We start from the raw sequence: 26,838 nt of genomic DNA on the forward strand, positions 1-26,838 counted from the left end.
AACGATCATCTGGAACAATAGCACATTCACTCCATTTACAGAATATTTGTATACATTTTCCCTGGTGTGTGACTGTGTGGCAAAAAGGAATATTCCAAAAGGTGCAAGAATAAACGATTGTGCTACCTGTTTGCTATAGTCTGGGCCTCCTGTCCAAGCTGTGAGGAAGAGCCTGAACTCCAGGGCAAATTTGCAGAAGGAAATGTCTGTCATTTGCAGGGGGAAAAAAACATTGCAAAATGAGTACACATCATACAAATATTCATTTTTTCTCTAACGTCCTAAGTGGATGCTGGGGACTCCGTAAGGACCATGGGGAATAGCGGCTCCGCAGGAGACTGGGCACATCTAAAGAAAGCTTTAGGACTAACTGGTGTGCACTGGCTCCTCCCCCTATGACCCTCCTCCAAGCCTCAGTTAGATTTCTGTGCCCGACGAGAAGGGTGCACACTAGGGGCTCTCCTGAGCTTCTTAGTGAAAGTTTTAGTTTAGGTTTGTTATTTTCAGTGAGATCTGCTGGCAACAGGCTCACTGCATCGAGGGACTAAGGGGAGAAGAAGCGAACTCACCTGAGTGCAGCGAACTCACCTGAGTGCAGAGTGGATTGGGCTTCTTGGCTACTGGACATTAGCTCCAGAGGGACGATCACAGGCCCAGCCTGGATGGGTCCCGGAGCCGCGCCGCCGGCCCCCTTACAGAGCCAGAAGAGCGAAGAGGTCCGGAAAAATCGGCGGCAGAAGACGTTCCTGTCTTCAATAAGGTAGCGCACAGCACTGCAGCTGTGCGCCATTGCTCTCAGCACACTTCATACTCCGGTCACTGAGGGTGCAGGGCGCTGGGGGGGGCGCCCTGAGACGCAATAAAACAGGATAAAAATACCTTACATGGCAAAAAATACATCACATATAGCTCCTGGGCTATATGGATGCATTTAACCCCTGCCAGAATATACAGAAAAACGGGTGATAAGGCCGCCGAAAAGGGGGCGGAGCCTATCTCCTCAGCACACTGGCGCCATTTTCCCTCACAGCTCAGTTGGAGGGAAGCTCCCGGTCTCTTCCCTGCAGTCACTACACTACAGAAAGGGTTAAAAAAAAGAGAGGGGGGCACTAATTATAATTAGGCGCAGTATTAAAACATACAGCAGCTATAAGGGGAAAAACACTTATATAAGGTTATCCCTGTATATATATATAGCGCTCTGGTGTGTGCTGGCATACTCTCCCTCTGTCTCCCCAAAGGGCTAGTGGGGTCCTGTCCTCTATCAGAGCATTCCCTGTGTGTGTGCTGTGTGTCGGTACGTTTGTGTCGACATGTATGAGGAGAAAAATGATGTGGAGACGGAGCAGAGTGTCTGTAACAGTGATGTCACCACCTAGGGGGTCGACACCTGAGTGGATATACTGTTGAAAATTACGTGACAGTGTCAGCTCTGTATAAGAAAACAGTGGTTGACATGAGACAGCCGGCTACTCAGCTTGTGCCTGTCCAGACGTCTCATAGGCCGTCAGGGGCTCTAAAGCGCCCGTTACCTCAGATGGCAGATACAGACGCCGACACGGATACTGACTCCTGTGTCGACGGTGAAGAGACAACCGTGATTTCCAGTAGGGCCACACGTTACATGATTGAGACAATGGAAAATGTTTTATACATTTCTGATAATACGAGTACCACCAAAAAGGGGTATTATGTTCGGTGAGGGAAAAACTACCTGTAGTTTTCCTGAATTTGAGAAATAAAATGAGGTGTGTGATGATGCGTGGGTTTCCCCCCGATAACAATGTATAATTTCTTAAAAAGTATTGGCTGTATACCCTTTCCCGCCAGAGGTTAGGGTGCGTTGGGAAACACCCCCTAGGGGGGATAAGGCGCTCACACGCTTGTAAGAACAAGGGCTCTACCCTCTTATGAGATGGCCGCCCTTAAGGATCCTGCTGATAGAAAGCAGGAGGGTATCCAAAAATGTATTCACACACATACTGGTGTTATACTGCGACCAGCAATCGCCTCAGCCTGGAGGTGCAGTGCTGGGTTAGCATGGTCGGATTCCCTGACTGGAAATATTGATATCCTAGATAAGGATAGTATATTATTGCCTATAGAGCATTTAAAATATGCATTTCTATATATGCATGATGCACAGCGGAATATTTGCCGACTGGCATCAAGTATAAGTGCGTTGTCCAATTCTACCAGTAAAATGGTCAGGTGATGCGGATTCCAAACGGCATTTGGAAGTATTGCCTTTGAAAGGGGACATTTGGGGTCGGTCTTTTAGACCTGGTGGCCACGGCAACAACTGGGAAATCCACGTTTGTACCCCAGGTCGCCTCTCAAAATAAGACGCCGTATCAGGCGCAGTCCTTTGTTGGCAAGCGGACAAAAGGTTCCTCTTTTCTGCTCGTGACAGAGGGAGAGGAAAAGAGATTACCCAGTTCCCAGGAACAGAAACCCTTTCCCGCCTCTGCAAAGCCCTCAGTATGACGCTAGGGCCTTACAAGCTCAGGCACGGTGGGGGCCCGTTCTCAATGAATTTCAGTGCGCAGTGGGCTCACTCGCAAGTAGACCCCTGGATCCTTCAGGTAGTATCTCAAGGGTACATATTGAAATTCGAGACGTCTCCCCCTCGCCGTTTCCAAAAGTCGGCTTTACCGACGTCTCCCTCTGACAGGGAGGCAGTTTTGGAAGCCATTCACAAGCTGTATTCCCAGCAGGTGATAATCAAGGTACCCCTCCTGCAACAGGGAACGGGGTATTATTCCACACTATTGTGGTACCGAAGCCAGACGGCTCGGTGAGACCGATTCTAAATCTAAAATCTAAAATCTTTGAACACTTACATACAGAGGTTCAAATTCAAGATTGAGTCACTCAGAGCAGTGATTGCGAACCTGGAAGAAGGGGACTACATGATGTCTCGGGACATCAAGGACGCTTACCTTCATGTCAAAATTTACCCTTCTCACCAAGGGTACCTCAGGTTATGGTACAGAACTGTCACTATCAGTTCAGACGCTGCCGTAGGGATGGTCCACGGCACCCCGGGTCTTTACCAAGGTAATGGCCGAAATGATATCCCTTCGAAGGAAGGGAATTTTAGTTATCCCTGATAAGGGTAAGATCCAGGGAACAGTGGGAAGTCGGTGTAGCACTATCTCAGGTAGTGTTGCGGCAGCACGATTGGATTCTCAATATTCCAAAATCGCAGCTGGTTCCGACGACTTGTCTTCTGTTTCCTAGGGATGTTCCTGGACACAGTCCAGAAAAAAGGTGTTTCTCCCGGAAGAGAAAGCCAGGGAGTTATCCGAGCTAGTCAGGAACCTCCTAAAACCGAACCAAGTCTCAGTGCATTAATGCACAAGGGTTCTGGGTAAAAATGGTGGCTTCCTACGAAGCAATCCCATTCGTTAGATTCCACGCAAGAACTGTCCAGTGGAACCTACTGGACAAATGGTCCGGGTCGCATTTTCAGATGCATCAGCGGATAACCCTGTCACCAAGGACAAGGGTATCCATCCTGTGGTGGTTGCAGAGTGCTCATCTTCTAGAGGGCCGCAGATTCGGCATTCAGGACTGGGTCCTGGTGACCACGGATGCCAGCCTGCGAGGCTGGGGAGCAGTCACACAGGGAAGGAATATCCAGGGCTTAGGGTCAAGCCTGGATACATCACTTCACATAAATATCCTGAAGCTAAGGGCCATTTACAATGCTCTAAGCTTAGCAAGACCTCTGCTTCAAGGTCAGCCGGTGTTGATCCAGTCGGACAACATCATGGCAGTCACCCACGTAAACAGACAGGGTGGCACAAGAAGCAGGAGGGCAATGGCAGAAGCTGCAGGGATTCTTCGCTGGGCGGAAAATCATGTGATAGCACTGTCAACAGTATTCATTCCGGGAGTGGACAACTGGGAAGCAGTCTTCCTCAGCACGACCTCCACCCGGGAGAGTGGGGACTTCACCCAGAAGTCGTCCACATGATTAAAAAACTCGACAGGTATTGCGCCAGGTCAAGAGACCCTCAGGCAATAGTTGTAGACGCTCTGGTAACACCGTGGGTGTACCAGTCAGTGTATGGGTTCCCTCCTCTGCCTCTCATACCCAAGGTACTGAGATTGATAAGATGGAGAGGAGAAAGCACTATATTCGTGGTTCCGGATTGGCCAAGAAGGACTTGGTAACCGGAACTTCAAGAGATGCTCACGGAGGATCCGTGGCCTCTACCTCTAAGAAGGGACCTGCTCCAGCAAGGACCCTGTCTGTACCAAGACTTACCGCGGCTGCGTTTGACGGCATGCCGGTTGAACACCGGATCCTGAAGGAAGAAAGGCATTCCAGATGAAGTCATCCATATCCTGATCTAAAGCCAGGAAGGATGTAACCGCAAAAACATTATCACCGCAATTGGCGAAAATATGTTGCGTAGTGCGAGGCCAGTAAGGCCCGACGGAGGAAATTCAACTGGGTCGATTCCTACATTTCCTGCAAACAGGAGTGTCTATGGGCCTGAAATTGGGGTCCATTAAGGTTCAGATTTCGGCCCTGTCAATTTTCTTCCAAAAAAGAACTAGCTTCAGTCCCTGAAGTTTAGACGTTTGTAAAAGGGGTACTGCATATACAGCCTCCTTTTGTGCCTCCAGTGGCAATTTGGGATCTCAATGTAGTTTGGGTTCCAAAAGTCACATTGGTTTGAACCACTTAAATCTGTGGAGTTAAAATATCTCACATGGAAAGTGGTCATGCTGTTGGCCCTGGCCTGGGCCAGGCGCGTGTCAGAATTGGCGGCTTTATCCTGTAAAAGCCCTTATCTGATTTTCCATTCGGACAGGGCGGAATTGAGGACTCGTCCTCAGTTTCTCCCCAAGGTGGTTCCAGCGTTTTCACCTGAACCAACCTATTGTGGTGCCTGCGGCTACTAGGGACTTGGAGGACTCCAAGTTGCTGGATGTTGTCAGGGCCCTGAAAATATTTCCAGGACGGCTGGAGTCAGGAAATCTGACTCGCTGTTTATCCTGTATGCACCCAACAAGCTGGGTGCTCCTGCTTCTAAGCAGACGATTGCTCGTTGGATTTGTAGTACAATTCAGCTTGCACATTCTGTGGCAGGCCTGCCACAGCTAAAATCTGTAAAAGCCCGTTCCACAAGGAAAGTGGGCTCATCTTGGGCGGCTGCCCGAGGGGCCTCGGCTTTACAACTTTGCCGAGCAGCTACTTGGTCAGGGGCAAACACGTTTGCTAAATTCTACAAATTTGATACCCTGGCTGAGGAGGACCTGGAGTTCTCTCATGCGGTGCTGCAGAGTCATCCGCACTCTCCCGCCCGTTTGGGAGCTTTGGTATAATCCCCATGGTCCTTACGGAGTCCCCAGCATCCACTTAGGACGTTAGAGAAAATAAGAATTTACTTACCGATAATTCTATTTCTCATAGTCCGTAGTGGATGCTGGGCGCCCATCCCAAGTGCGGATTGTCTGCAATACTTGTACATAGTTATTGTTACAAAAATCGGGTTATTATTGTTGGGAGCCATCTTTTCAGAGGCTCCTCTGTTATCATACTGTTAACTGGGTTCAGATCACAAGTTATACGGTGTGATTGGTGTGGCTGGTATGAGTCTTACCCGGGATTCAAAATCCTTCCTTATTGTGTACGCTCGTCCGGGCACAGTATCCTAACTGAGGCTTGGAGGAGGGTCATAGGGGGAGGAGCCAGTGCACACCAGTTAGTCCTAAAGCTTTCTTTAGATGTGCCCAGTCTCCTGCGGAGCCGCTATTCCCCATGGTCCTTACGGAGTCCCCAGCATCCACTACGGACAATGAGAAATAGAATTATCGGTAAGTAAATTCTTATTTTTTCGGTGGTTAAACTCACCCCAGGTACTGTTATGACAAATGGAATAATTTCAGCATTACTGACAGAGGATTGAAGCTAAAGACAATAATTGTGTCTCCTGTTTTAAGGGGGCTTAATCTGACTAGATTGCTTAGAAATTAAGCACGGATCACTCCGTGTGTATGCCCATAGCGATAGCGATGCGCGACCCCGCGCGTCGCTATCGCCGGTTCTAGATTTTGCCTGCATGCAGTCACAATCTAGTCGGGACACTCACTTCACTGTTGTGTGAAGTGAGCCCCCCCCCCCCCCCCCCCCCATGTTCAGAACACAGCACTGTGCGCTGAGTGGGGGGAGAAATGTGCGTTGATCGGCCTCTGCTAGATCGCTCAGCACACATCTCTAGGTGTGTACCCCCCCTTAGTGTGATGTCCAGTTATGTAAAGTGGAAACAAGCTGTATATCTGAGAAAAGATCTTCATTTAATATTCTTAACAGCAGAGATATCAAACACAGGGTATATACACAGGCTAATAGCGTCTCACCTCGTGGGTATTGTGCAAGGGCTTATTAAAAGGGGATGCAGTTAAAATACCAGCTGTCAGGATCCCGGCTTTCAGAAGACTGATGCCAGAATCCCGACAGCCAGGGAAATACAGAATTCCTACCTCCACAGGGTATTCACGCCACTAACCGAGTGGGAATATAAACTGTGGTGAGCGAAGCAAGCCACCGGGCCCGAAGCGTGGCGAGTGCAGCAAGCGCGCAAGGAAACTCAATGCCTCGCTGCTGGAACTTCGACAGACAGGATGACGCTGTCCGAATAACATACCAATTCCATTAAAAGAGAAAGCGGCCCATGTGCAGTCTCCGCCTGGGCTCCCTTCTCTCTCTAGCCGGCAGCTGGACAGTGCTTCATTAGTAGACTCTGGCGCTGTGCCAGGGAGATTGGGGACGTGTAGGGCACGGCCATTTTCCTGGAGATTTTTCTACTGCATTTGTAAAATGCCAGGAAAATGGCCACTGCATCATTTTTCCAGTGACTGTGCAGCTCTGACGTGGGGCTCCAAATAGGTAAGCATTGAAGAAATGGCTGGACCCAGGGGCCATGAACATCATAGTAAAGATGGCTGCAGTGTGCATATGTGCAGTAATACATCAGGATGGAGGTCGCACCTGCCCGCAGACTCTGGGTCCTAATGCCCAGTGTATGCAGCATCGGAAACAGTGCAGAGTGCTGCTCTCCTAACAAGTACATTCTATCTGGAGTTGTCTCTTCTGAAATTCCAATGCTTGGGGTCCTAGATGGTCCTAATATGTTCAGTCTCAATGTATATATGTTTAACTGAAGATGGGAAAAGTGCTTTTTATGGATGGACCAAGTGGTTCTAAGCTGCCATCGTATTCTATGTCTGTGTACATTTTGGAGTAAGTTTTAATTAGTGGGATAAACCAAGTTACCAGGCGGTTTAGGTCGGCCTGCCCTTCCTCCAGCTGCTGCCGTGCCAGCGCAATCTTCCTCTTGGTATCCTGCAGCTGGCTCTGGTACTGACCGGTCTGGGTCTCTGCACCTCGGAGCTTCCCCTGCACTTGCTCCAGGTCGTTCTGGGCCTCAGCCTGTCCTCTTTGTAGCCCTGACATCTGCTTCTGCAAGGACTGCTCTGCACCTGAGGAACAAGCTCACAGTTACCAAACAAGCGCTTAGCCCAGTGGATTCCAAACTTTTTTGAATCACGGCACCCTAGAATATCAGAATTTTTTTCACGGCACCCATAGGCCAAAAATTTCTTATTAAGAAATTTAGAAAGAAATATTACATTAAGTAGATCGCGTTTATAGGTCATCCTTAGGGTCAGTTGTGTGGTGAGGGACAAGATTTGCTTCTGTTTGGCCACATATTTTATGACTGGCAGCCACCAGCGCTGGTTTTGCCAATTATATTGACCATGAATAATTTGAATTGGTCCTGGACCACCAACCCAAGGCACCCCTGCAAGTATCCCGAGGCACCCCAGGGAGCCACGACACACAGTTTGGGAACCTCTGACTTAGCTATCAAACTGGACAATGGTGACCAGCATTACCAGCGTACAGAATGTAGGATTTTACACAACCAGGACACAATAGCACGAAGCGATCAAACGTCATTGCTTTGGCAGCTCATTACTGTAGATCAAGTCTCACCATGAGCGGATTCTGCTTCTCTTAACATGTTCCGAGTTACTTCTTCTGCTCTTCTCATCTGGTCCTCCAGATAACGTGTGTCTGGGACCTGAGACTGACCATTGCTGGCACCAGTCAGGTCCTGAAGTTGTCTCTTGTACAGACTCACCTAGACAATAACAATGAGATTAGATATACAGAGAGACATAATTGATAGTAACACTGCAGCACATTTGTCCCTGATGCTGATATGAGTTGTGACTCGGCAGAAATGTACCTTCTCGCTGACCTGAGAGTAACAGTCGGGGCACTCTGGTTGGTCACAGTGATCCCCATCAAATCCAGCTTTGCACTGGCATGAGCCATCTTTTTGGCAACTCGGTTGTTGGGAACCTACTGGATGACAGTGACACGCTGCAAGAGAAGAAGGAAATATAACATTAAAGGGGATAGAACATTTAAAAATGAAATTTCATCCTTTTCTATTGACTGTATTACACTGTGATCAAAGAAACTATATATAGTAATGTTACAGATAAAATTTATATATTTTGATAAAAATACATAACATGGCCCTAACTGTGTGGAGTTTGTATATTCTCCCCGTACTTGCGCGAGTTACCTCCGGGTACTCCGGTTTCCTCCCACAATCCAAAACTATACTGGTAGGTTAATTGGCTCCCAACTAAAATATACCCTAGTGTACTGTGAATGTGTGTGCGTGTAAATGTGGTAGGAAATATAGATTTGAAGCTCCACTGGGGCAGGGACTGATGTTAATGGCCAAATATTCTCTGTAAAGTGCTGCGGAACATCTGTGCGCTATAGAAATAACTGGTTATAAATAAAATAAATAAATAAATAAGAAGACATAAGGACAAATTGGGGGGAGGGGGGAGGTGAACAATCTATATATTTTTTGAACTAACTTCCACATAAAGTACATTCTCAAACAAAAAAAAATAATTGCATGCTGTCTACCTGGAGGTTTTACTTGTGATAGTATGTTTATCATGCTGTATGAAAGGAATTTTGTCTGCAATGCTTTACTTATTCACGTGTTACTCTACTGTAGAGCAACAGATTACCTAAAGACACCAACAGAACAGTGCCACCCAGTGGCCAATCTGCAGAATGCCAGAATGGAGAATATACTGTATTTAATATGAAAATAAATGTGCTTAACAAAGTAAGAAGATATCTACGACGTTTTTAAGCTAAAATCTGTTCATGCTTAATAGTATCCATTATAGAATGTAGTAGAGGTGTAATCTGTAAATCTTCTGTAATATCCAGCCAACTTGGGGTATGTTTTTTTTTTTTTTTTTGGGTAAAACATTAATTATACGTTTCTGACATCTGGTTAATTTGTTCCATTTGCATCTACCAATTTTGTGTCATTTTTTATGTGGGCCTTGATTGTCTTTCTCAATTAAAATGATTTTTGCTAACTATGCATGTGCAGAAGAACTATGTGATTGTTACAACCTCCCATTCCACCTGAATGCAGTTTCCAGAGCTCCACCTATGCTCTAATGGTTTTCCTTGTTCTACCCGGATGTCCTTAAGACAATCAAAACTTAACAGTAGGTTATCAGTTTATTTCATTCCCTAGCAGCAACTATCCCTCTGACATACCTCCAAACATGACCCTGTACAGGAGGGACAGAATTCTCTGCTCCTGGACTTCCCTCTTAGTGTATGATTGCCATCACCTGTGCGGAAACATCTTTCTTATCCATTAACCTGTTCAACACAGGTGCCATCAATCATAAATTAAGAGAAAAGTCCAGAAGCAGAGCATTCTGTCCTTCCTGGAGAGGGTCATGTTGGGAGATATGCACTGACAGTCTTGTTCGACCCTCACTGATTCTATCTTCTCCTTTTGCACAATGCCTCCAATACTCTCCATTAGCTCCCATATCATTCAGATATTCTGGTGCCATCTCCAAATCATTTTGTTTCTGTGTCTAGACCAGAGGTTCCCAAACTGTGTGCCGTGGCTCCCTGGGGTGCCTCGGGACACTTGCAGGGGTGCCCTAGGTTGGTGGTCCAGGACCAATTCAAGTTATTCATGGTCAATATAATAGGCAAAACCAGTGCTGATGGCTGCCAGTCATAAAATGTGGCCAAACAGAAGCAAATCTTGTCCCTCACCTCACAACTGACCCTAAGGATGACATATAAACGTGATCTACTTAATGTAATATTTCTTTCTAAATTTCTCAATAAGAAAGGGGTGCTGTGAAAAAAATTCTGATATTCTAGGGCACCATGATTCAAAAAAGTTTGGAATCCACTGGTCTAGACCATACTTGCCTACCTGACCCTCTCCATGAGGGAGAAAATACTCTGTTCCTGGACTTTCCTGGTAATGTATGATTGCCATCACCTGTGGTGAGCTAGTTAAATGATAAGAACGGTGTTTCACCACAGGTGATGGCAATCATACATTACCAGGAAAGTCCAGGAACAGAGCATTTTCTCCCTCATAGAGAGGGTCAGGTAGGCAAGTATGACAGAAACCGACCTGGTGGCCTTATTAATTACTGAGCCCTTATGCATTTTGTATGACGTCTTCTGTTTCACCTTATGGGCCCTACACACTGGCAGATGATACTGCACAATATGAACGTTCTCGTTCATATCGTGCAGTGTGGAGGCACCAGCGGTGAACGATGCGCGGCCCCGTGCTCGTTCATCGCTGGTGCTCCGTCGCTTGTGCATGCAGGCCACTATGGATGAGATCGTCCATATTTGCCTGCACTGCTAAGGAGCCGGGTGAAGGGGGGAGTGAAGAAACTTCACTCCCCCCGTCACTGCTCCCCCGCCGCCGGGTCGCCCGTCGGCTGTATCTGCCGTCGGGCAGCTCGGCGGCGGATCTATCAGTGTGTAGGGCCCATTAGATAGTAACTGCAGGGAGCAAGGTGCTCACTCTATAGCTAGTCTTAGTTAGTAAACGTGTTGTGTCTACAGAGGTGTTTTACATATAAGATATGGAAAACACAAAGAGAATGAGGTTTATGTAGTTACATATATGAAATTGCAAACATAATTTTTGCTTTTCCAATTATGGAAAATAAATGATTCATGTTGATATTATATATTGGTTGATACTGTATCAAGGGGGAGATTTATCAAATCTTCTAATGCGGAAAAGTGGAAGTATTGCTCATAGCAACTAATCAATCAGATTTTAGGTATCATTTGTCCAGTACATTCTATACAATTATAGCTAGGATCTGTCTGGACCATTTGCAATATGCAGAACTTACCCTTATACTTTATATCAAATTCCTATTTTCTTATAGACTATAAGCTAGCGAGCAGGGCCCTCTTACCTCTTTCTCAATCTGTTACTACTTTCTTAATACTTGTCTTAATACTATTCTGTTCCCAACTGTAAAGTGCAATGGAATATGCTGGCGCTATATAAGTGACTCTTAATAAATAGTCTCATTGGTTGCTATGGGAAACACCCCCTAAGTATGATATAACTCTATGACAGACTAAGGCAGCACAGCGTCTCCAGCTGTGGATGAGTTACATGCCCCAGCATGTCTTGCCAGCCAAAGTGTATTGTGCGCACAAAATCAGCATTCTCCCTACCAAAACAAGGCTTTTACAACCTTAATAGAGGCCTGCGGCCAAGCAAAATAGCTGCTGCAATATGAAAATACTGATTTTACAGCAGGATACACTACACACAGTATATTTGATTGCATAGCTGTAGTCATTTTTTGCAGAATCATCTGAACGCCATTGATTAAACAAACATGAAGAATACCTTTGCATTTGAGTTCTGGATTTGGATCCAGTGGGTTACCAAAATACCCCTCCTTGCATCGGTCACAGTATAATCCAGCTGTGTTATGGACACATTTCAAACACTCTCCAGTCACTCTGTCACAGTTTCCCTCTACACTTGGATCAATATTGTTGTTGCACGGACAAGGCCTGCAGTGACGGCGAGGACCGTGTTCTCCTTCGGGATCCCCAAAATATCCGTCTGCACATATCTCGCAGCGAGTACCTAATGCCATAGGGGACATTTAAAGGGGTTACAAACCTTCAGACAACCTTAGTTTATAAGTTTGCATATGCCATCCAGTACCTTTGCTTTATCTTTCTGTGTACTGCATAGTGGCGCAGTGGTTAGCAACGCAGAGCTGCTCTCTGACAACAATTGTATGCAGAGACGACCAGATGTCTGTTATATGATTCACTTCTCTGCCACTAAGGGGCGCTACAATATAACTGTTTTCTGTCCATGTAAAACTGATGATGACCTTAACTTAATGTATCAGTCTAGAGACTCCACTCTACTCCTTCTTCTCCAAATAAAACATCTCTACTTATTTGATACCATGTTTTGTAAGCTTCCAAACAATATTGTATTAGGTCGTTTCTTGACCTGTATTTAAAAGAAGCTAAATAACATGTGAACATTCCCTGTCAATACATCTGGGAGATGAATCCCTCTACGCATTGCTTACAGTAATATTTGTGCTCTGTCATATAGATGGTGTAATGAGAGAATGAATGACATAGAGGCACATAGTGTTCCTGTTACTCACCGCTCAGCCCTGCAGGGCAGTGGTCACACACAGGCTCCTGAGTCTCTGGAGACAATGAGCATCCTGTGCCAGGACTACACGGACATGGGAGGCATCTCTGGGGGTCCCGAGGGTCATTATACTGTCCATGGGAACAGTCGGGACAGTCAATGTTCTGATTCTCATCGCCAGAGTAACAGTCACCTATTGACAGTTTCCAAAGGGCAAGACAATGAAGTGACCTCTAATGTGACTATAGGCATTGCCAATCAGGAACACATTGAGACGCTTACCAGTTTCTGGGTCACACAGTCCACCACCCTGGCACCTGCAGGCGACACAGGAGCTGAAGGCCCCAAGTGCAGGGGACTCCCTGCGGTACCCGGGGGCACACTGTTCACAGTGATATCCTTTGTAGCCAATAGGGCAATCACATTTCTCCACCCAGGAGGCTGCGTCCCCAGAAACGGGCCGAGCGGTGACCAGGGAAACATTTTGCAGGTATCCAGTACCTGGCAAATATAATAAATACAGATGATGAACATTCAAAAGTTAAGTCCATGAAAATTCAACCTTTTAACGGTAATATTTCATAAAATCTAAAATATAAACACTATATACTAATTATAATATTAACAATCAAGCTAATAGGAAATCCTCTGTTGAAGAGCTGGTTTTGCAGATAATAAAACGTGTGATTACAGACCAGTGGGTGGCTGAAGAAATAGGCAGGAGGGCAAAAGGTCAACATGAGTTTTTTCAAAAAAATTGGCGTTGTTTTTTTCGTAAAGTGATGGGGAACCCCAATTTGTGCACTGTGTACCCTCACATGGCTCGCGAGCTTCAGCAAGAAGGTGCCTTGCTGCGCTCGGCAAAGGTTACTGTTCACAATCATAGTCCACGTAGATCATAAAGTATGAAAAAGTTCAAAAAAAATGGGGAAAAATTGGAAAATCTCATGTCGACCTTTTTCCATGTTGACCTAATGACCATGTCCACCAATAGTGGTCGATCTAAGGGCTGTCGACCGAAGTGTTGTCGACCTAATGACCGTATACCAGTGACGTGCGGTGGGGTGAGCCATTTAGCTCACCGCACGTCCCTGCCGTATCCGTAGAGATGGGTGAGCCTATCTTTAGTGCTGCAGTCAGTGCACAGCCACATGGCCCATCATCTCCCAGGTGTGCAGTCGCATCTGAAACATCTGACCCTCTGGCATTAGTGCAAAATGACTGTATATTATGGGGAACCAATAGTGCATTTGGACAAACCAATGAGTTCACCATCCACATCGATATCTTGCAGAGCCTGATGATCTGTCAGATGTTGGTGGTCCAGGGGTAACATTTGGTAAACGATCACCAGAACTGGTGTGTATTGGTACCTGTACTGTATATAGCATTTACAATGAGAAATCTCTTCACACAATGACAGTACTACTTGATATGTAAGTTGATGCCGTAGTCTATTACCCCTTATATAACATATAGACCATATCACACACCATATTTCTCATAACCCCTATATAATATATAGACCGTATCACACACCATAGTCTCATACCCCTTATATAACATATAGACCATATCACACACACCATAGTCTCATATCCCTTATCTAACATATAGACCATATCACACACCATATTTCTCATAACCCTTATATAACATATAGACCGTATCACACACCATAGTCTCATACCCCTTATACAACATATAGACCATATCACACACACCATAGTCTCATATCCCTTATCTAACATATAGACCATATCACACACCATATTTCTCATAACCCCTATATAAGATATAGACCGTATCACACACCATAGTCTCATACCCCTTATATAACATATAGACCATATCACACACACCATAGTCTCATATCCCTTATCTAACATATAGACCATATCACACACCATATTTCTCATAACCCGTATATAACATATAGACCGAATCACAAACCATAGTCTCATACCCCTTATATAACATATAGACCATATCACACACACCATAGTCTCATATCCCTTATCTAACATATAGACCATATCACACACCATATTTCTCATAACCCTTATATAACATATAGACCGTATCACACACCATAGTCTCATACCCATTATATAACATATAGACCATATCACACACACCATAGTCTCATATCCCTTATCTAACATATAGACCATATCACACACTGTAGTCTCATACCCTTATCTAATATATAGACCATATCACACACCATATTTCTCATAACCCTTATATAACATATAGACCGTATCACACACCATAGTCTCATACCCCTTATATAACATATAGACCATATCACACACACCATAGTCTCATATCCCTTATCTAACATATAGACCATATAACACAGGGTTTAGTACTGCTGACCGGCGGTCTCCTGACCGCCGGTCAGCATACCGACGCCGGGATCCCGGCGGGGAGGGGCGAGTGCAGCAAGCCCCTTGCGGGCTCGCTGCGCTCGCCACGCTGTGGGCTCGGTGGCAACCTGCGGTCGCCACGGGTTCTATTCCCACTCTATGGGTGTCGTGGACACCCACGAGTGGAAATAGTCCCTGTTGGTCGGCATGCCGACCGTCGGGATAGTGACCCTTCGGGCTGGTGGAGGAGGTCATGTGACTGTCGGTCAGCTGACCGGCGGTCACATGAATACCACCCTATCACACACTGTAGTCTCATACCCTTATCTAACATATAGACCATATCACACACTGTAGTCTCATACCCTTATCTAACATATAGACCATATCACACACTGTAGTCTCATACCCTTATCTAACATATAGACCATATCACACACTGTAGTCTCATAATCCTTTTATATACATATAGCCCATGTCACACACCATAGTGTCATACCCCTAATATAACATATAGAGCGTGTCACACACAGAAATCCCATATCCCTTATATAAGACATAGAACTTGTCACACACCATAGTCCCCGTTACTGGGTTTGGCAGTGTCACCTTACTGCCATCTGTGTCCCTGCTGGCTGCCTGCGGAATCCCTGAGGCCTGTGGTCAATCATCTGTAATTGTGCAGTTCACGGGTGCAGCCATCTTTGACAGTATCATGTGATTCGCTCTGACTAACCAGTCTCCAGCAAGTTCCGTTGCATGTTTCATGCAGCCTATCAGTTCTATGGGTGCCATATTTAAACCAGGAACTGCTGACTGTGAAGAAGTTGCCCATAGCATATAGCAACCAATCAGGCTTCTACAAATAATTTTATAGAATCCACTTGATAAATGCTAGTTAGAAGTCTACATGTCTATGAGTCTTATTAGAGAAAGAGTGCTATATAAAATTATTATTATTATTATTATTATTATTATTACCACTGCCGGCTGACTACATGTGTATTGTGCACTGATATACTTGGCAATAAAGTGATTCTGATTCTCTCTAAATGCTATTTTAGTGTGCTTTCATGTTTATTTGGGGGAATTTTTACTTTATCGATGTTATTTGTATTATATCTTGTTTATTTTGTTTGAGAATCTGAGCTTCATTGGTTTTTGCAGTCATTTGTAGCTCCACCCACAGTGCAGCTTTAGCTGTGTAATTATGTGTAATTGTAGTGGGCCAGCAATTTTTCCCCTATTAATAACCTGCTGCTCGTAAGTGTGATTTAGAATGATTATAGGTCTATTCATAAAGCAGTGAAAAGAGTGGAGATGTGAGCCTGCGGAGAAGTTGCCCATGGCAACCAATTTGCCATTTATAATTTGCATACTATACAATTGTACGGAGCAGCTGATTGGTTGCCATGGGCAACTTCTCCACTCTTTTCAACACAACACACACACACACACACACACACACACACACACACACACACACACACACACACACACACACTCTCTCTCTCTTACTTTGTACTAAGTGGAATATTGTCTGTGAAACTCTTCTCCAAGGTAGATATGGGAACAAGAATTGTCGCATGTATGGGTCAGCTGTACATCAGGTTGAGAGGCAAATTCTGACAGGTCACTAAAGGCTGATGATACTTTTACAAAAATAAGCAGTATATATATTTTTCAGGAGGAGTGATAAGTTGCTATTAGTGTTACTTACTGTATTCACCGTAGGTGCCACGAATGCGTAGGGAAGTCACATTACTTAAAAGACGCCTAAAATCAAAGTGACTGATCCGTGGAGTCCAAGGGCTGAAAGAGAGCTCGTCCAGTCTGTCAGAAGGATAAATTCAGAGCTTTATAAGTATAGAATAATAAAAATAAATAAATGATTGCAAGGCAAGCACCATCCATATAGATGCTTCAGTATGAAAACAGTAAGGGTAATCAATATGATAAGAAACTTATATTTATTAAATGGCAAAAATGTATTCAATTAAAAATTGTAAGGTTCAAAGGGGGGAATTCAAATGTTTGAAAAGTCGGTTGGGTGAATTACTAATATAAGGCAAAAGGAATCACAGGATGCAAAAAGTACTAACCAATCACATTCTGACATTTTTCAAACAAAGCCTGTAAAATGACAGGAGCTGATTGGTTATTACGTTACCTCTCTGTAGTTTATCCCTCTCCAAGCTTTGATAAATCTCCCCATTACTATCACATGCAGTTAAGGTTTTTTTGGTCCAGTCTCCTCACCTGAATGTGTATGTCTGGGGCAGTCTGCAGGGCAGTGCAGCTTTGGAAGTGGTTAATGGAGCTGTGATTTTCATGCCTCCCCCTTCTAGCACCAAATCTTCAGCACCAGCCCTGTGACGCCCACGGTCCACGCGGAAACTAATGGTCAGCACTTGGCCATAGCTCCGTGACTGGTCCCCTAGGAAGGCTCCTGTATTGACAGCACACAGAAGGGTTAGATCAACAATGGCAGGTCTTGTGGCAAAGCTTATAGTTAGCCATACCTGGCACTTGCTTAGAGGCACCTGCCAAGGACAAGCCCCCTAACCTATGCCAGTTCCATCCCCTACATCTCTAGCTCCACCTCTTTTAACTAATGATGTCATTGTAGCTTATGACTCCACCTACATCATTTAAAGTATAACTACTCTACCAGAAGCTCCACAAATATCATTTCTTTCAAATGTTATTGAACAAGTTAGGGTAAATTTACTAAAAGTTCTAAAAATGAAAAGTGGTGATGTTGCCCATAGCAACCAATCAGATTTTGTCTATCATTTTCTAGGATGCAATAGAGAAATTATAGACAGAATCTGGTTGGTTGCTATGGACAGGACAACATCACCACTTTTCATTTTAAGAACCTTTAGTAAATTTAGCCCCATGGCTTTGGGATGGACATCTAAACTCTGCCGTGATTGTCCGTTTTTAGACATGTGTCTATAAACATTAATATATTTGTTGGTTTATATATAAATATCAGTGTTATAATGTAAATATATTGCAGGCTTGCAGCGCTAACATTTAGACAATCAGTAGCTGCCACCAATCATTATCATCAGTTTGTATTTTGCACAAGTGATTCAACTTCAAAAACAGGTGTGTATGCGTCTGCCTGTGGTCTGCATGGGACACAGTGTGGCATTACAGAGGTGGATGCTAACTCAAAGTTCACGCAATTGTTTGATGGTATTTGAACTGCGCATGTGCGGATATAGTCCTGCGATGTTGCTTGCAGTGCCCCGAAAGTGGCAGCATAGTTTTGCTGGACATCCTGCCACTGAGTAACCTGAGGGTTACGCAGATGTCCAATGGGCCGGCCAAGTTCAAGCAGTGAATGTGATGCAGCAATGGATCACAGAAGACACCTCCTACATATCTGTGTGTGTGTGTGTGTGTGTGTGTGTGTGTGTGTATATATATATATATATATACACACACACACACACACACACTGCCAATGACAGTAAAACACTGTTGCTCAAACTACAGACATCTCAGATGAACTATGGAAGGAGGCCTAGTACAGGCCAGGCCAACCTGTGGCTCTCCAGCTGTTGTGGAACTACAAGTTCCAGCATACCCACCCACCCACCGATCAGCTGGTAAAGCATGCTGGGACTTATAGTTTCACAACAGCTGGAGAGCCACAGCTTGGCCAGGCCAGGCCTAGTAGAACAAATTCCTTTCAGAAAGCAAGTTTGTTTTTCGGAACAGTTCACATTAGTTTTGTTCCCAAAACCTTGATAACAATTTGTTAGAACGAACTAGCCAGTGTTATCTAGAACATACTAAACTATCTCCTGCAAATGAATATCACACATAACCGCAATCTATAACAGAATAACTATATGCTCTGTAGTAAATTGAATGTATTAATTAGCACAATGTAGGAAGAGCCTGCAATAACTCATTTGTTTCACCCTGAACATTACATTTACCAGTGCTATTTTATTTCTCGGACGTAAATAGTACGCTGTCTTTTAAGTTAACATCTTTTATCAGTTTTGCAGTGCAGTAATATTATATACAATAAAATACACAATACTATATAGCAATATACTTTACCCGGGGCACTGAAATAGAAGGGTTCTGGCTGGCGTGACGCTACATACACCTCTTTATGATGGCGCGACATCCGGATAGGGACAGGTGCTGGTGACCCGTCTTTCAGGACTGCCGTCCAACCTTCTACATCTACAGGACATTGAGAAGATACAATATCAGAGAAGACACCATTTTAGATTTAGTAAACATACAATAATGCTGCCAACACGTGTTGCGATACTGCAGCGTCTATGACCCAGAAATGATTGTGGTGCCTCGAAACAACCTGATAGTAATTAATCAAAACATTATCTGGTGTGTTAAAATATGTGGTCACAAAAAGGCCACCGATCGATCACCCCTACCGAGTGTGTGTTATAATAACCTTAACCGGTCCCAGTTGTAACTTTAGTAATCAGGCTTAGGGGTAGAATGTTTGGATTCCATGCAATCCAGCCACAGACATGTGTATCCAAGTTGGGCTAAGACATAGAAGATAGAAACATAAAATTTGATTGCAGAGAAGAACCTCTTGGCCCATCTAGTCTGCCCTAAACATATCGTCCAACAGGACCGCTTCAACCAGGTACAAAATGCTCTGCTCCTGGTCTTCCCACTCGATTTAAGATTACAGTCACTTATGTTGGACTAATTAATTGATGAGAAAGGCATTCATTATACAGATGAATGTAATCATGTTAAGTAGTAAGTCCAGGGGCAGAACATTTTGCACTTGGTGAAAGAGGTCATTGAGGGTTTGTTATCAGCAGACTTATAATAAAATAATCTTACAGAGATGAACGGATGCTAACAATTGTAAGTAAATATATTGCAGGAAGTTAAATGGGTTATTCCACCACATACCTTATATATAACTGTGTGAAATTAGCTCTAATTTGAAAAAAATAAATAAAAAAAGCTACAGTAAACAAAAAGGAAACAAAATTTTTGCAGTACATCCAATAAGAAACCAACACAGGAGCAATGTAGCCAATAAACAAACACTAGGGTAGTACAGCCAATATGAAACCATCACTATGGCAGTGCAGACAATATGATACCAACACTAAGTCGATGCAGCCAATAAGAAGCCAACAGTCAATGCAGCCAATAAGTGTAGCCAATAAGAACCCAACACTAGGCCAGTGCATCCAATAAGAAACCAACACTAAGGCAGTGCTGCCATGCTAACCAACACTAGGCCATTACAGCCAATATGAAACCAACACTAAGGCAATGTAGCCAATAGCTAACCAACAATAGGCCAGTACAGCCTATAAACCAACACTAGGCCACTGCAGCCTATAAACCAACACTAGGCCAGTACAGCCTATAAACCAACACTAGGCCACTGCAGCCTATAAACCAACACTAGGCCAGTACAGCCTATAAACCAACACTAGGCCACTGCAGCCTATAAACCAACACTAGGCCACTGCAGCCTATAAACCAACACTAGGCCACTGCAACCTATAAACCAACACAAGGCCAGTACAGCCTATAAACCAACACTAGGCCACTGCAGCCTATAAACCAACACCAGGCCACTGCAGCCTATAAACCAACACTAGGCCAGTACAGCCTATAAACCAACACTAGGCCACTGCAGCCTATAAACCAACACTAGGCCACTGCAACCTATAAACCAACACTAGGCCAGTACAGTCTATAAACCAACACTAGGCCACTGCAGCCTATAAACCAACACTAGGCCACTGCAACCTATAAACCAACACTAGGCCACTGCAGCCTATAAACCAACACTAGGCCAGTACAGCCTAAAAACCAACACTAGGCCAGTGCAGCCAATAAACCAATACTAGGGAAATAATGCCAATAAGAAAGTAACACTGGGTGCAGATATATACATACTGAGACAAATGTTTCTAACAGGGATCTCACATTATGAGTGTTGCAATTATTTTACTCACCTCTCTCAAAGGAAGATGTGATCATGCCTTTACTGTAATCACTAGAGCTGCTGCAACTTGCTGAGTGACCATAGCAAAAACACTGCAAGCACCCTTCTGAGCGCCCAGCCTCCAGATTATAAAATCCAGGCTTACACCTGTAAGAGACACCATGACATGGAGTTTAGTCAGGTGTAATGAAAAAAAAAAAGACCATTATGTTTAACTGTTCTCTTTTTGCTGCTATGGGGGCGGCAACCGGCACTATTATTCAAAACAGGGACAGGTCACCCACGCTTTGTAGGCATGCCTGGCACAGGGTCATACTGGACCCGGCTGTCCGGATCCAACAACCAGTCTGATTAGGCTTTGGCTTACGCAGACTGACCGAAGTCTGCTACCATTGCAAATTGCGTCCGATGGTCACAATGGTGATTCGATGCTGCATCATCGGAAGCAGCACTCGGCTCTCGCTGACGCCTCCTGCTGCGTTTGCATTTCATTTGTACGGTATTGCACAGCTCTTCTCTGCAGCTTGTGTGATTCATTACAAATAGGAATCAGGCTCTAAGCTCCCTAAGTAAGACACTAGAATACTGACCATGTGCATGTTATACTTCACACAGAGAAATGATTTGTATCTCTGTGTAATAAGGACAAGCAGGTTCCAGGTACACTTACCTGTCACAGCGCTCTCCAGTGACATGCGGTTTGCAAACACATTTCCCGTCCTTGTCACATCCCTGGCTGCTGCCGGCTGGGTCACACACGCAGCCTTGTCGTCTGAACATTGGAGAAAGCACAGAAGATATCATGGATGATTACTATAGAGCAGATAATTGATCAAAGTGTATTAAGAAAATAATGACAGTTCACATACAGTGAGCCTGATTCTGGGGGAGATGCATCAAGTCTTGGAGAGAGATAAAGTGGAGAAGTTGGCCAAGCACCCAATCAGCTTCTGTCATTTAAATAACAGGCTATGATCGGTTGCTTTTGGGCAACTTCTCCACTTTATCTCTGTCTAAGCCTTGATACATCTCTCCCTCTGAGTAATACTGCACACATTATTCCGGACACCATCTCATTCTGATGTGGACATCCTCCAACCAACCCCCCCCCCCCCCCCCTTCCCGATAGACAGTATAATGTGTTAGGGGATCACGGTCAGCATTAATCAACCATATGCAGGCTTGAGCAGTCACTTAGAAAGCCAAAGGTTAGGGGTACCTTAAACACTGACTGAGAGATAGTTACTCAGCTGGCATTTTTTATATCCCCATGGAGCCCCCATTTAGCGTGCTGGTCACTAATATGGAGGAGAGCAGCTGACAACTCCCTCCTTATGAAGATGTCAGTAGCTGCTCCTCAATGGGCCTAATTCAGACCTGACCGCTAGCAAGCGATTTTTAGACTGCTGTGATCAGATAGTGACCGCCTACAGGGGGAGAGTATTTCAGCTGTGTAAGTGTGCGAACGCATGTGTAGCAGAGCTGTATAAACAGATCTTGTGCAGTCTCTGCACAGCCCAGGACTTACTCAGCCGCTGCGATCACATCAGCCTGTCCGCGACCGGAATTGACGTCAGGAACCCTCCCTGCAAACTCTTGGGAACTCCTGCGTTTTTCCAACCACTCCCAGAAAACGGTTGCCACCCACAAACGCCTTCTTCCTGTCAATCTCCTTGCAAACGACCGTGCGAATGGATTCTTTGCACAAACCCATCGCTGAGCAGCGATCCGCTTTGTAACCATGCGACACGCCTGCACATTGCGGTGCATACGCATGCGCAGTTTAGACCTGATCGCAGGCTGTACGAAAATGTAGCCTGGTGTGATCCGGTCTGAATTAGGCCCAATGTCAGGGAGAGTGGCGCTGGGCTATGGTGTTACTCCGCCCAGGCTGCAGGGAGCAGGATATGTTCCGAGTGGTAGGAGCTATGCATTCTGCATGGTATGGGTGACACATAGGGTGCACACACATTGCGCCTGCTGGCCCTGTGGTGTGATAGCAGCGTGACATCACTGCTCTGTCATGTTGGAAGACCCGGTCCCTCTACTATATAATTTGTGTCCCTTAAATAATAATTGCTACTTTCAGCCTTCTGATGATTTGAGCGACTACAGATTTTCCTGTTCACATGCACTACAAAACTAGGCAATCTCATAAGAAAACATCACCTGCAATTCATTGTTTAATGCTCTTGGAATGCTCTTTGCTAATTTAATATATATTGGCCAATGAGTGTCTGAGGCATTTGCTACCGGTTTAGTGAGCTGTGATTTACCTCACCATCATGAGCACTGGGCAATAAATGGATTGGAGGAGACTGACCATGTTATTTGTGTACTGTTTAGGCAATTCAACTGACAATTACACAGTGTGGCCCGTGAAAGCACAAACACACATATTTTAAATGTTATTGAAGACTATTCTCTAACAATCTGAAACAGATAACAAAGAGATGTGTTAATTATTTGGCTGTGTTGGCATATGCAATCAGAGTGAGTCTTGTAGTAGCTTGCCCTGCCTTGCATTACATAAAGGAAGACAGCTGTGGTTGAGTTCCAATGTTTCCAGTTGTTTTGTTTGTTTACTTGGGTGCAATGAATGGGGTCCCCCTGGCACTAACCTGGGGCCGGCCCTGACCATGACAAATGCACACCAAGCAGCTCGGAGAGGATTCTGAAACACAGCATGATTGCACTAATGGGATAAGTCCACTTTAGATCCAGGCCTGACCATACAGGCATCATCTGAGTGTTAGGTCAGCAATACATAAAGAGAACGTGAGCAACACGTTTTACCTGCAGCCGGCCTCAGTAAGCGCATGGAAACCAGGCTGACATTGGTTGCACTTCTCTCCCATCACACCAGGCTTACAGCTGCAGCGTCCATTGTTATCACACTGGTTACTGATAGAGCCTGCATTGGTTGGAACACAATGAAAGGAAATCGGTAAACCCGGTAACACTATAAAAGGGCAGAGTCTGTGTTGCAAATATAACATTAAGAAAGGGTACATTGATCATATTGTGATGGCTTCGCTTTGTATTCCAACAAACTAGGGGAGATGTTCCGGCTATTGCAGGCTGGCTGTATACTGTACATTAATATATACTTGGGGGCTCGGATATATAGGGAATAATGTACATCCTTCTGTAAATTCTATGGATAATATGGGGTATAAATACTAAAGGTCAAATTTTATTGATTTAAAATTGTTGAAAATCGATCTCATTCGATGTTAGGTTCCAGGGACTGAAATACAGATTTGCTAACAGCTGATTTTTAATTATTAAATATTAATACATGTGTGTTTTAGCCCTGGAAGTACATTGACTTCGGTCGATTTTATATCGATCAAAATCAACCTTTGGTAAATATACCCCTATAAGTCAGAAAGAAATCCGGAACCCTATAAAGGCACACGGCTGCTGGGTAAGTGCTTTTATACAGGGCACAGCTCTTCGATTTGTAATCGTTTATAATAGAGTTTGTATTATTCCTTATAAAAACATTATTTCCTAATGAACTAAAGTGATAACCATTAAATTGACTCTGGAATATAACCACTGACATCAAAATTCAATGTTTATATAGATATTATTTACAGGCATTGCTACTGTACATATAGTAACATTGCTTGAGAATAACTAAAGAATTTCAGCATGTGATAAGGGACGAGAAATGTACATGGACTGGGGAACTGGAGTGTGGCCATTTCCTAATGCCAATGGTACTTAATTCGCCCCTACAGGAAAGCTGTGAGCTTTACACAATGTGTTCATGTAACATTGGGCATCCAGGGCCTACTGCACATGTGTAGGTCTCCAGGAACATGGCACCTGCACTTTGTTCTGGGAACATCTCTATTGCGTATGTGCAAACCACTGGGAAAATGGCAGCCACGATACCCCGGAGGAGAGAGTATAATTATATGGGCCCAAGGTGTGCAGTGTGGGCCCCACCTGGACCCAGGGGCTCGTGTGCACCTCACGCATTGCACCAATTATAGATATGCCTATGCATGAAGAGGAAAGTGGTGTCTAGTCCAGGAAACTGACATTTGTCTGTAGCAGTAACCAATAAGCGCACTTCACCACTTACTATTAAGGGGGTGATGTATCAAACAGTGACAAGATTGGAGAAGTGGACCAGTGGAGAAGTTGCCCATAGCAACCAATCAGCTTTGAGGTAGCATTTATAAAGAACCTTCTATGAAACGATAGGCAGAACCGGATTGGTTGCTATGGGCAACTTCTTCACAGATCCACTTCTCCATCACTGCTTGATACATCAATCCTGGAGTGTCTAAAACACATTCCAGTGTTGCTGCTATATTATAACTGAGGAGAGTACAGGCTGTAAAGCATTTTGTCATTTATTGTACACATACGCCTATTTATCTTTCTGCTTTGTGCTTAGATCATGTGTGTGGAAGTATCAGAAAAGTCCTATTCTGGGAACTATGATAAGTCAATGCATAGTGAAGCCGAGGTGCTAAAGTTACCCTGCCTGACCAAAGATATGTTGCAGAGGGCATACCTGAAGCATGGCAGAGACAGGGCGCGCATGCGCCTCCTGGCTGTGGGTAGTACCCATCTTTGCATCTCTCACATTGTGGCCCATCCGTTCCTCCATTACAGTCTATGCAACGGAACCCAGATCCGGTCTGTGCCTGCAACTCTTTGTCAAAAACACAGCGCTGGGAGCGGCCATTGCAGTTGCAGACGGACACGTGCACTGATGGATAGGAAGGGGAACAGAACGGGAGAGTTACTTCTAATGATATCACATATACAGCATAAATTCAATATTTACTTATCCTCAGTAACTAAATGTAAATCATGATATAACCAATTATTTTGACAGCCTTTATTTATTCCAGCTTTAATTATTTATATAGCGCTAGCATATTTCATTACACTTTACAGTTCATTAGATGATGTCATCTCTGTGAAAAATATGGAACCGGTCACTATTTGGATATTACAGGTAGAACCCTTTTGAGACAGATCTGCAGACATCGCCGCACGTCCCTGGAATTAGGCCTATGGGTGGAAAGTACGTGAGAAATCTTCTATGAAGTAGCCAGAGAGACGGGTTATTATTATGGCATGCAGGTGGTGGCAGTGAATGCTGGCAGTACGGAGAAGTGGAGATGAAGAAGATGTATTTAGAAAAAAATGGGAAGGGGGGAACGTAGGACACTTTTTACTGCATTTTGATACCGTTTCTGGGACTTTGGGAACTAGTTAATTTGACTTGAATTAATACTTATGGGAAATAAATGCTTGCTTAGTGCTTTGCAGGGTATTGCAGTACATTTGTTTTTAAAGTACTGGGAGATCAACATTTTTAAACTTCTTAAACTTGGCAGTCATATTTCTGAATCAGTGTTTATGACATACCTCCCAAGTACTTGAAGTGTGGCAGGGACTGGAAAAGGGGTGTGGCTTCACAGCAGGGGCATGGCCTCACAGGAAATGCCATACACGCGATCCATGCCCCATCATTGTTATTATGCTGGCGGCTTGCCCCAGTGACAGTCCCTCTCTCTAGTGAATAGATGGCACGTGCGTGTGCACGCCATATTCACTGCTTGCTGTGCTAAGCAGAGCAGCAGGTGAGAAGAGCCTCCCAACCTCCCCCACAGTGTGGGACACTATACCCTGCAGCTGGAATGGTTGGACGGCGCCCAAAAATCAGTACTGTCCTGCCAGCCAAAATCTTGACGTTTGGGATTTATGTTTATGATTAAATAAGTAATTCAGAGTTGATCGCAGCAGCAAATTTGTTAGCAGTTGGGCAAAACCATGTGCACTGCAGGGTAGGCAGATATAACATGTGCAGAGAGAGTTAGATTAGGGTGGGTTATTTTGTTTCTGTGCAGGGTAAATACTGGCTGCTTTATTTTTACACTAC

At 44.5% G+C, this 26,838-nt stretch overlaps 1 protein-coding gene across 1 annotated transcript in view; it reads right to left on the bottom strand.

Moving 5' to 3' along the window:
• LAMC2 (laminin subunit gamma 2) overlaps positions 1-26,838 on the bottom strand; it is a 77,295-nt gene that overhangs the window by 32,795 nt on the left and 17,662 nt on the right. The window contains exons 2-15 of the mRNA XM_063939762.1: positions 25,459-25,656; positions 23,718-23,835; positions 21,592-21,693; positions 20,932-21,068; positions 19,022-19,150; positions 17,195-17,384; positions 16,656-16,768; positions 12,846-13,064; positions 12,574-12,756; positions 11,784-12,029; positions 8,274-8,410; positions 8,018-8,165; positions 7,295-7,500; positions 127-206 (exon numbers count right to left, since the gene is read on the bottom strand). Of these exons, the coding sequence (XP_063795832.1) occupies positions 127-206; positions 7,295-7,500; positions 8,018-8,165; positions 8,274-8,410; positions 11,784-12,029; positions 12,574-12,756; positions 12,846-13,064; positions 16,656-16,768; positions 17,195-17,384; positions 19,022-19,150; positions 20,932-21,068; positions 21,592-21,693; positions 23,718-23,835; positions 25,459-25,656 (2,206 nt within the window). The remainder of the gene's footprint in view (positions 1-126; positions 207-7,294; positions 7,501-8,017; positions 8,166-8,273; positions 8,411-11,783; positions 12,030-12,573; positions 12,757-12,845; positions 13,065-16,655; positions 16,769-17,194; positions 17,385-19,021; positions 19,151-20,931; positions 21,069-21,591; positions 21,694-23,717; positions 23,836-25,458; positions 25,657-26,838) is intronic.

Source organism: Pseudophryne corroboree, chromosome 9, assembly GCF_028390025.1.
Source record: "Pseudophryne corroboree isolate aPseCor3 chromosome 9, aPseCor3.hap2, whole genome shotgun sequence".
In the NCBI taxonomy this organism is placed as follows: Eukaryota; Metazoa; Chordata; class Amphibia; order Anura; family Myobatrachidae; genus Pseudophryne; species Pseudophryne corroboree.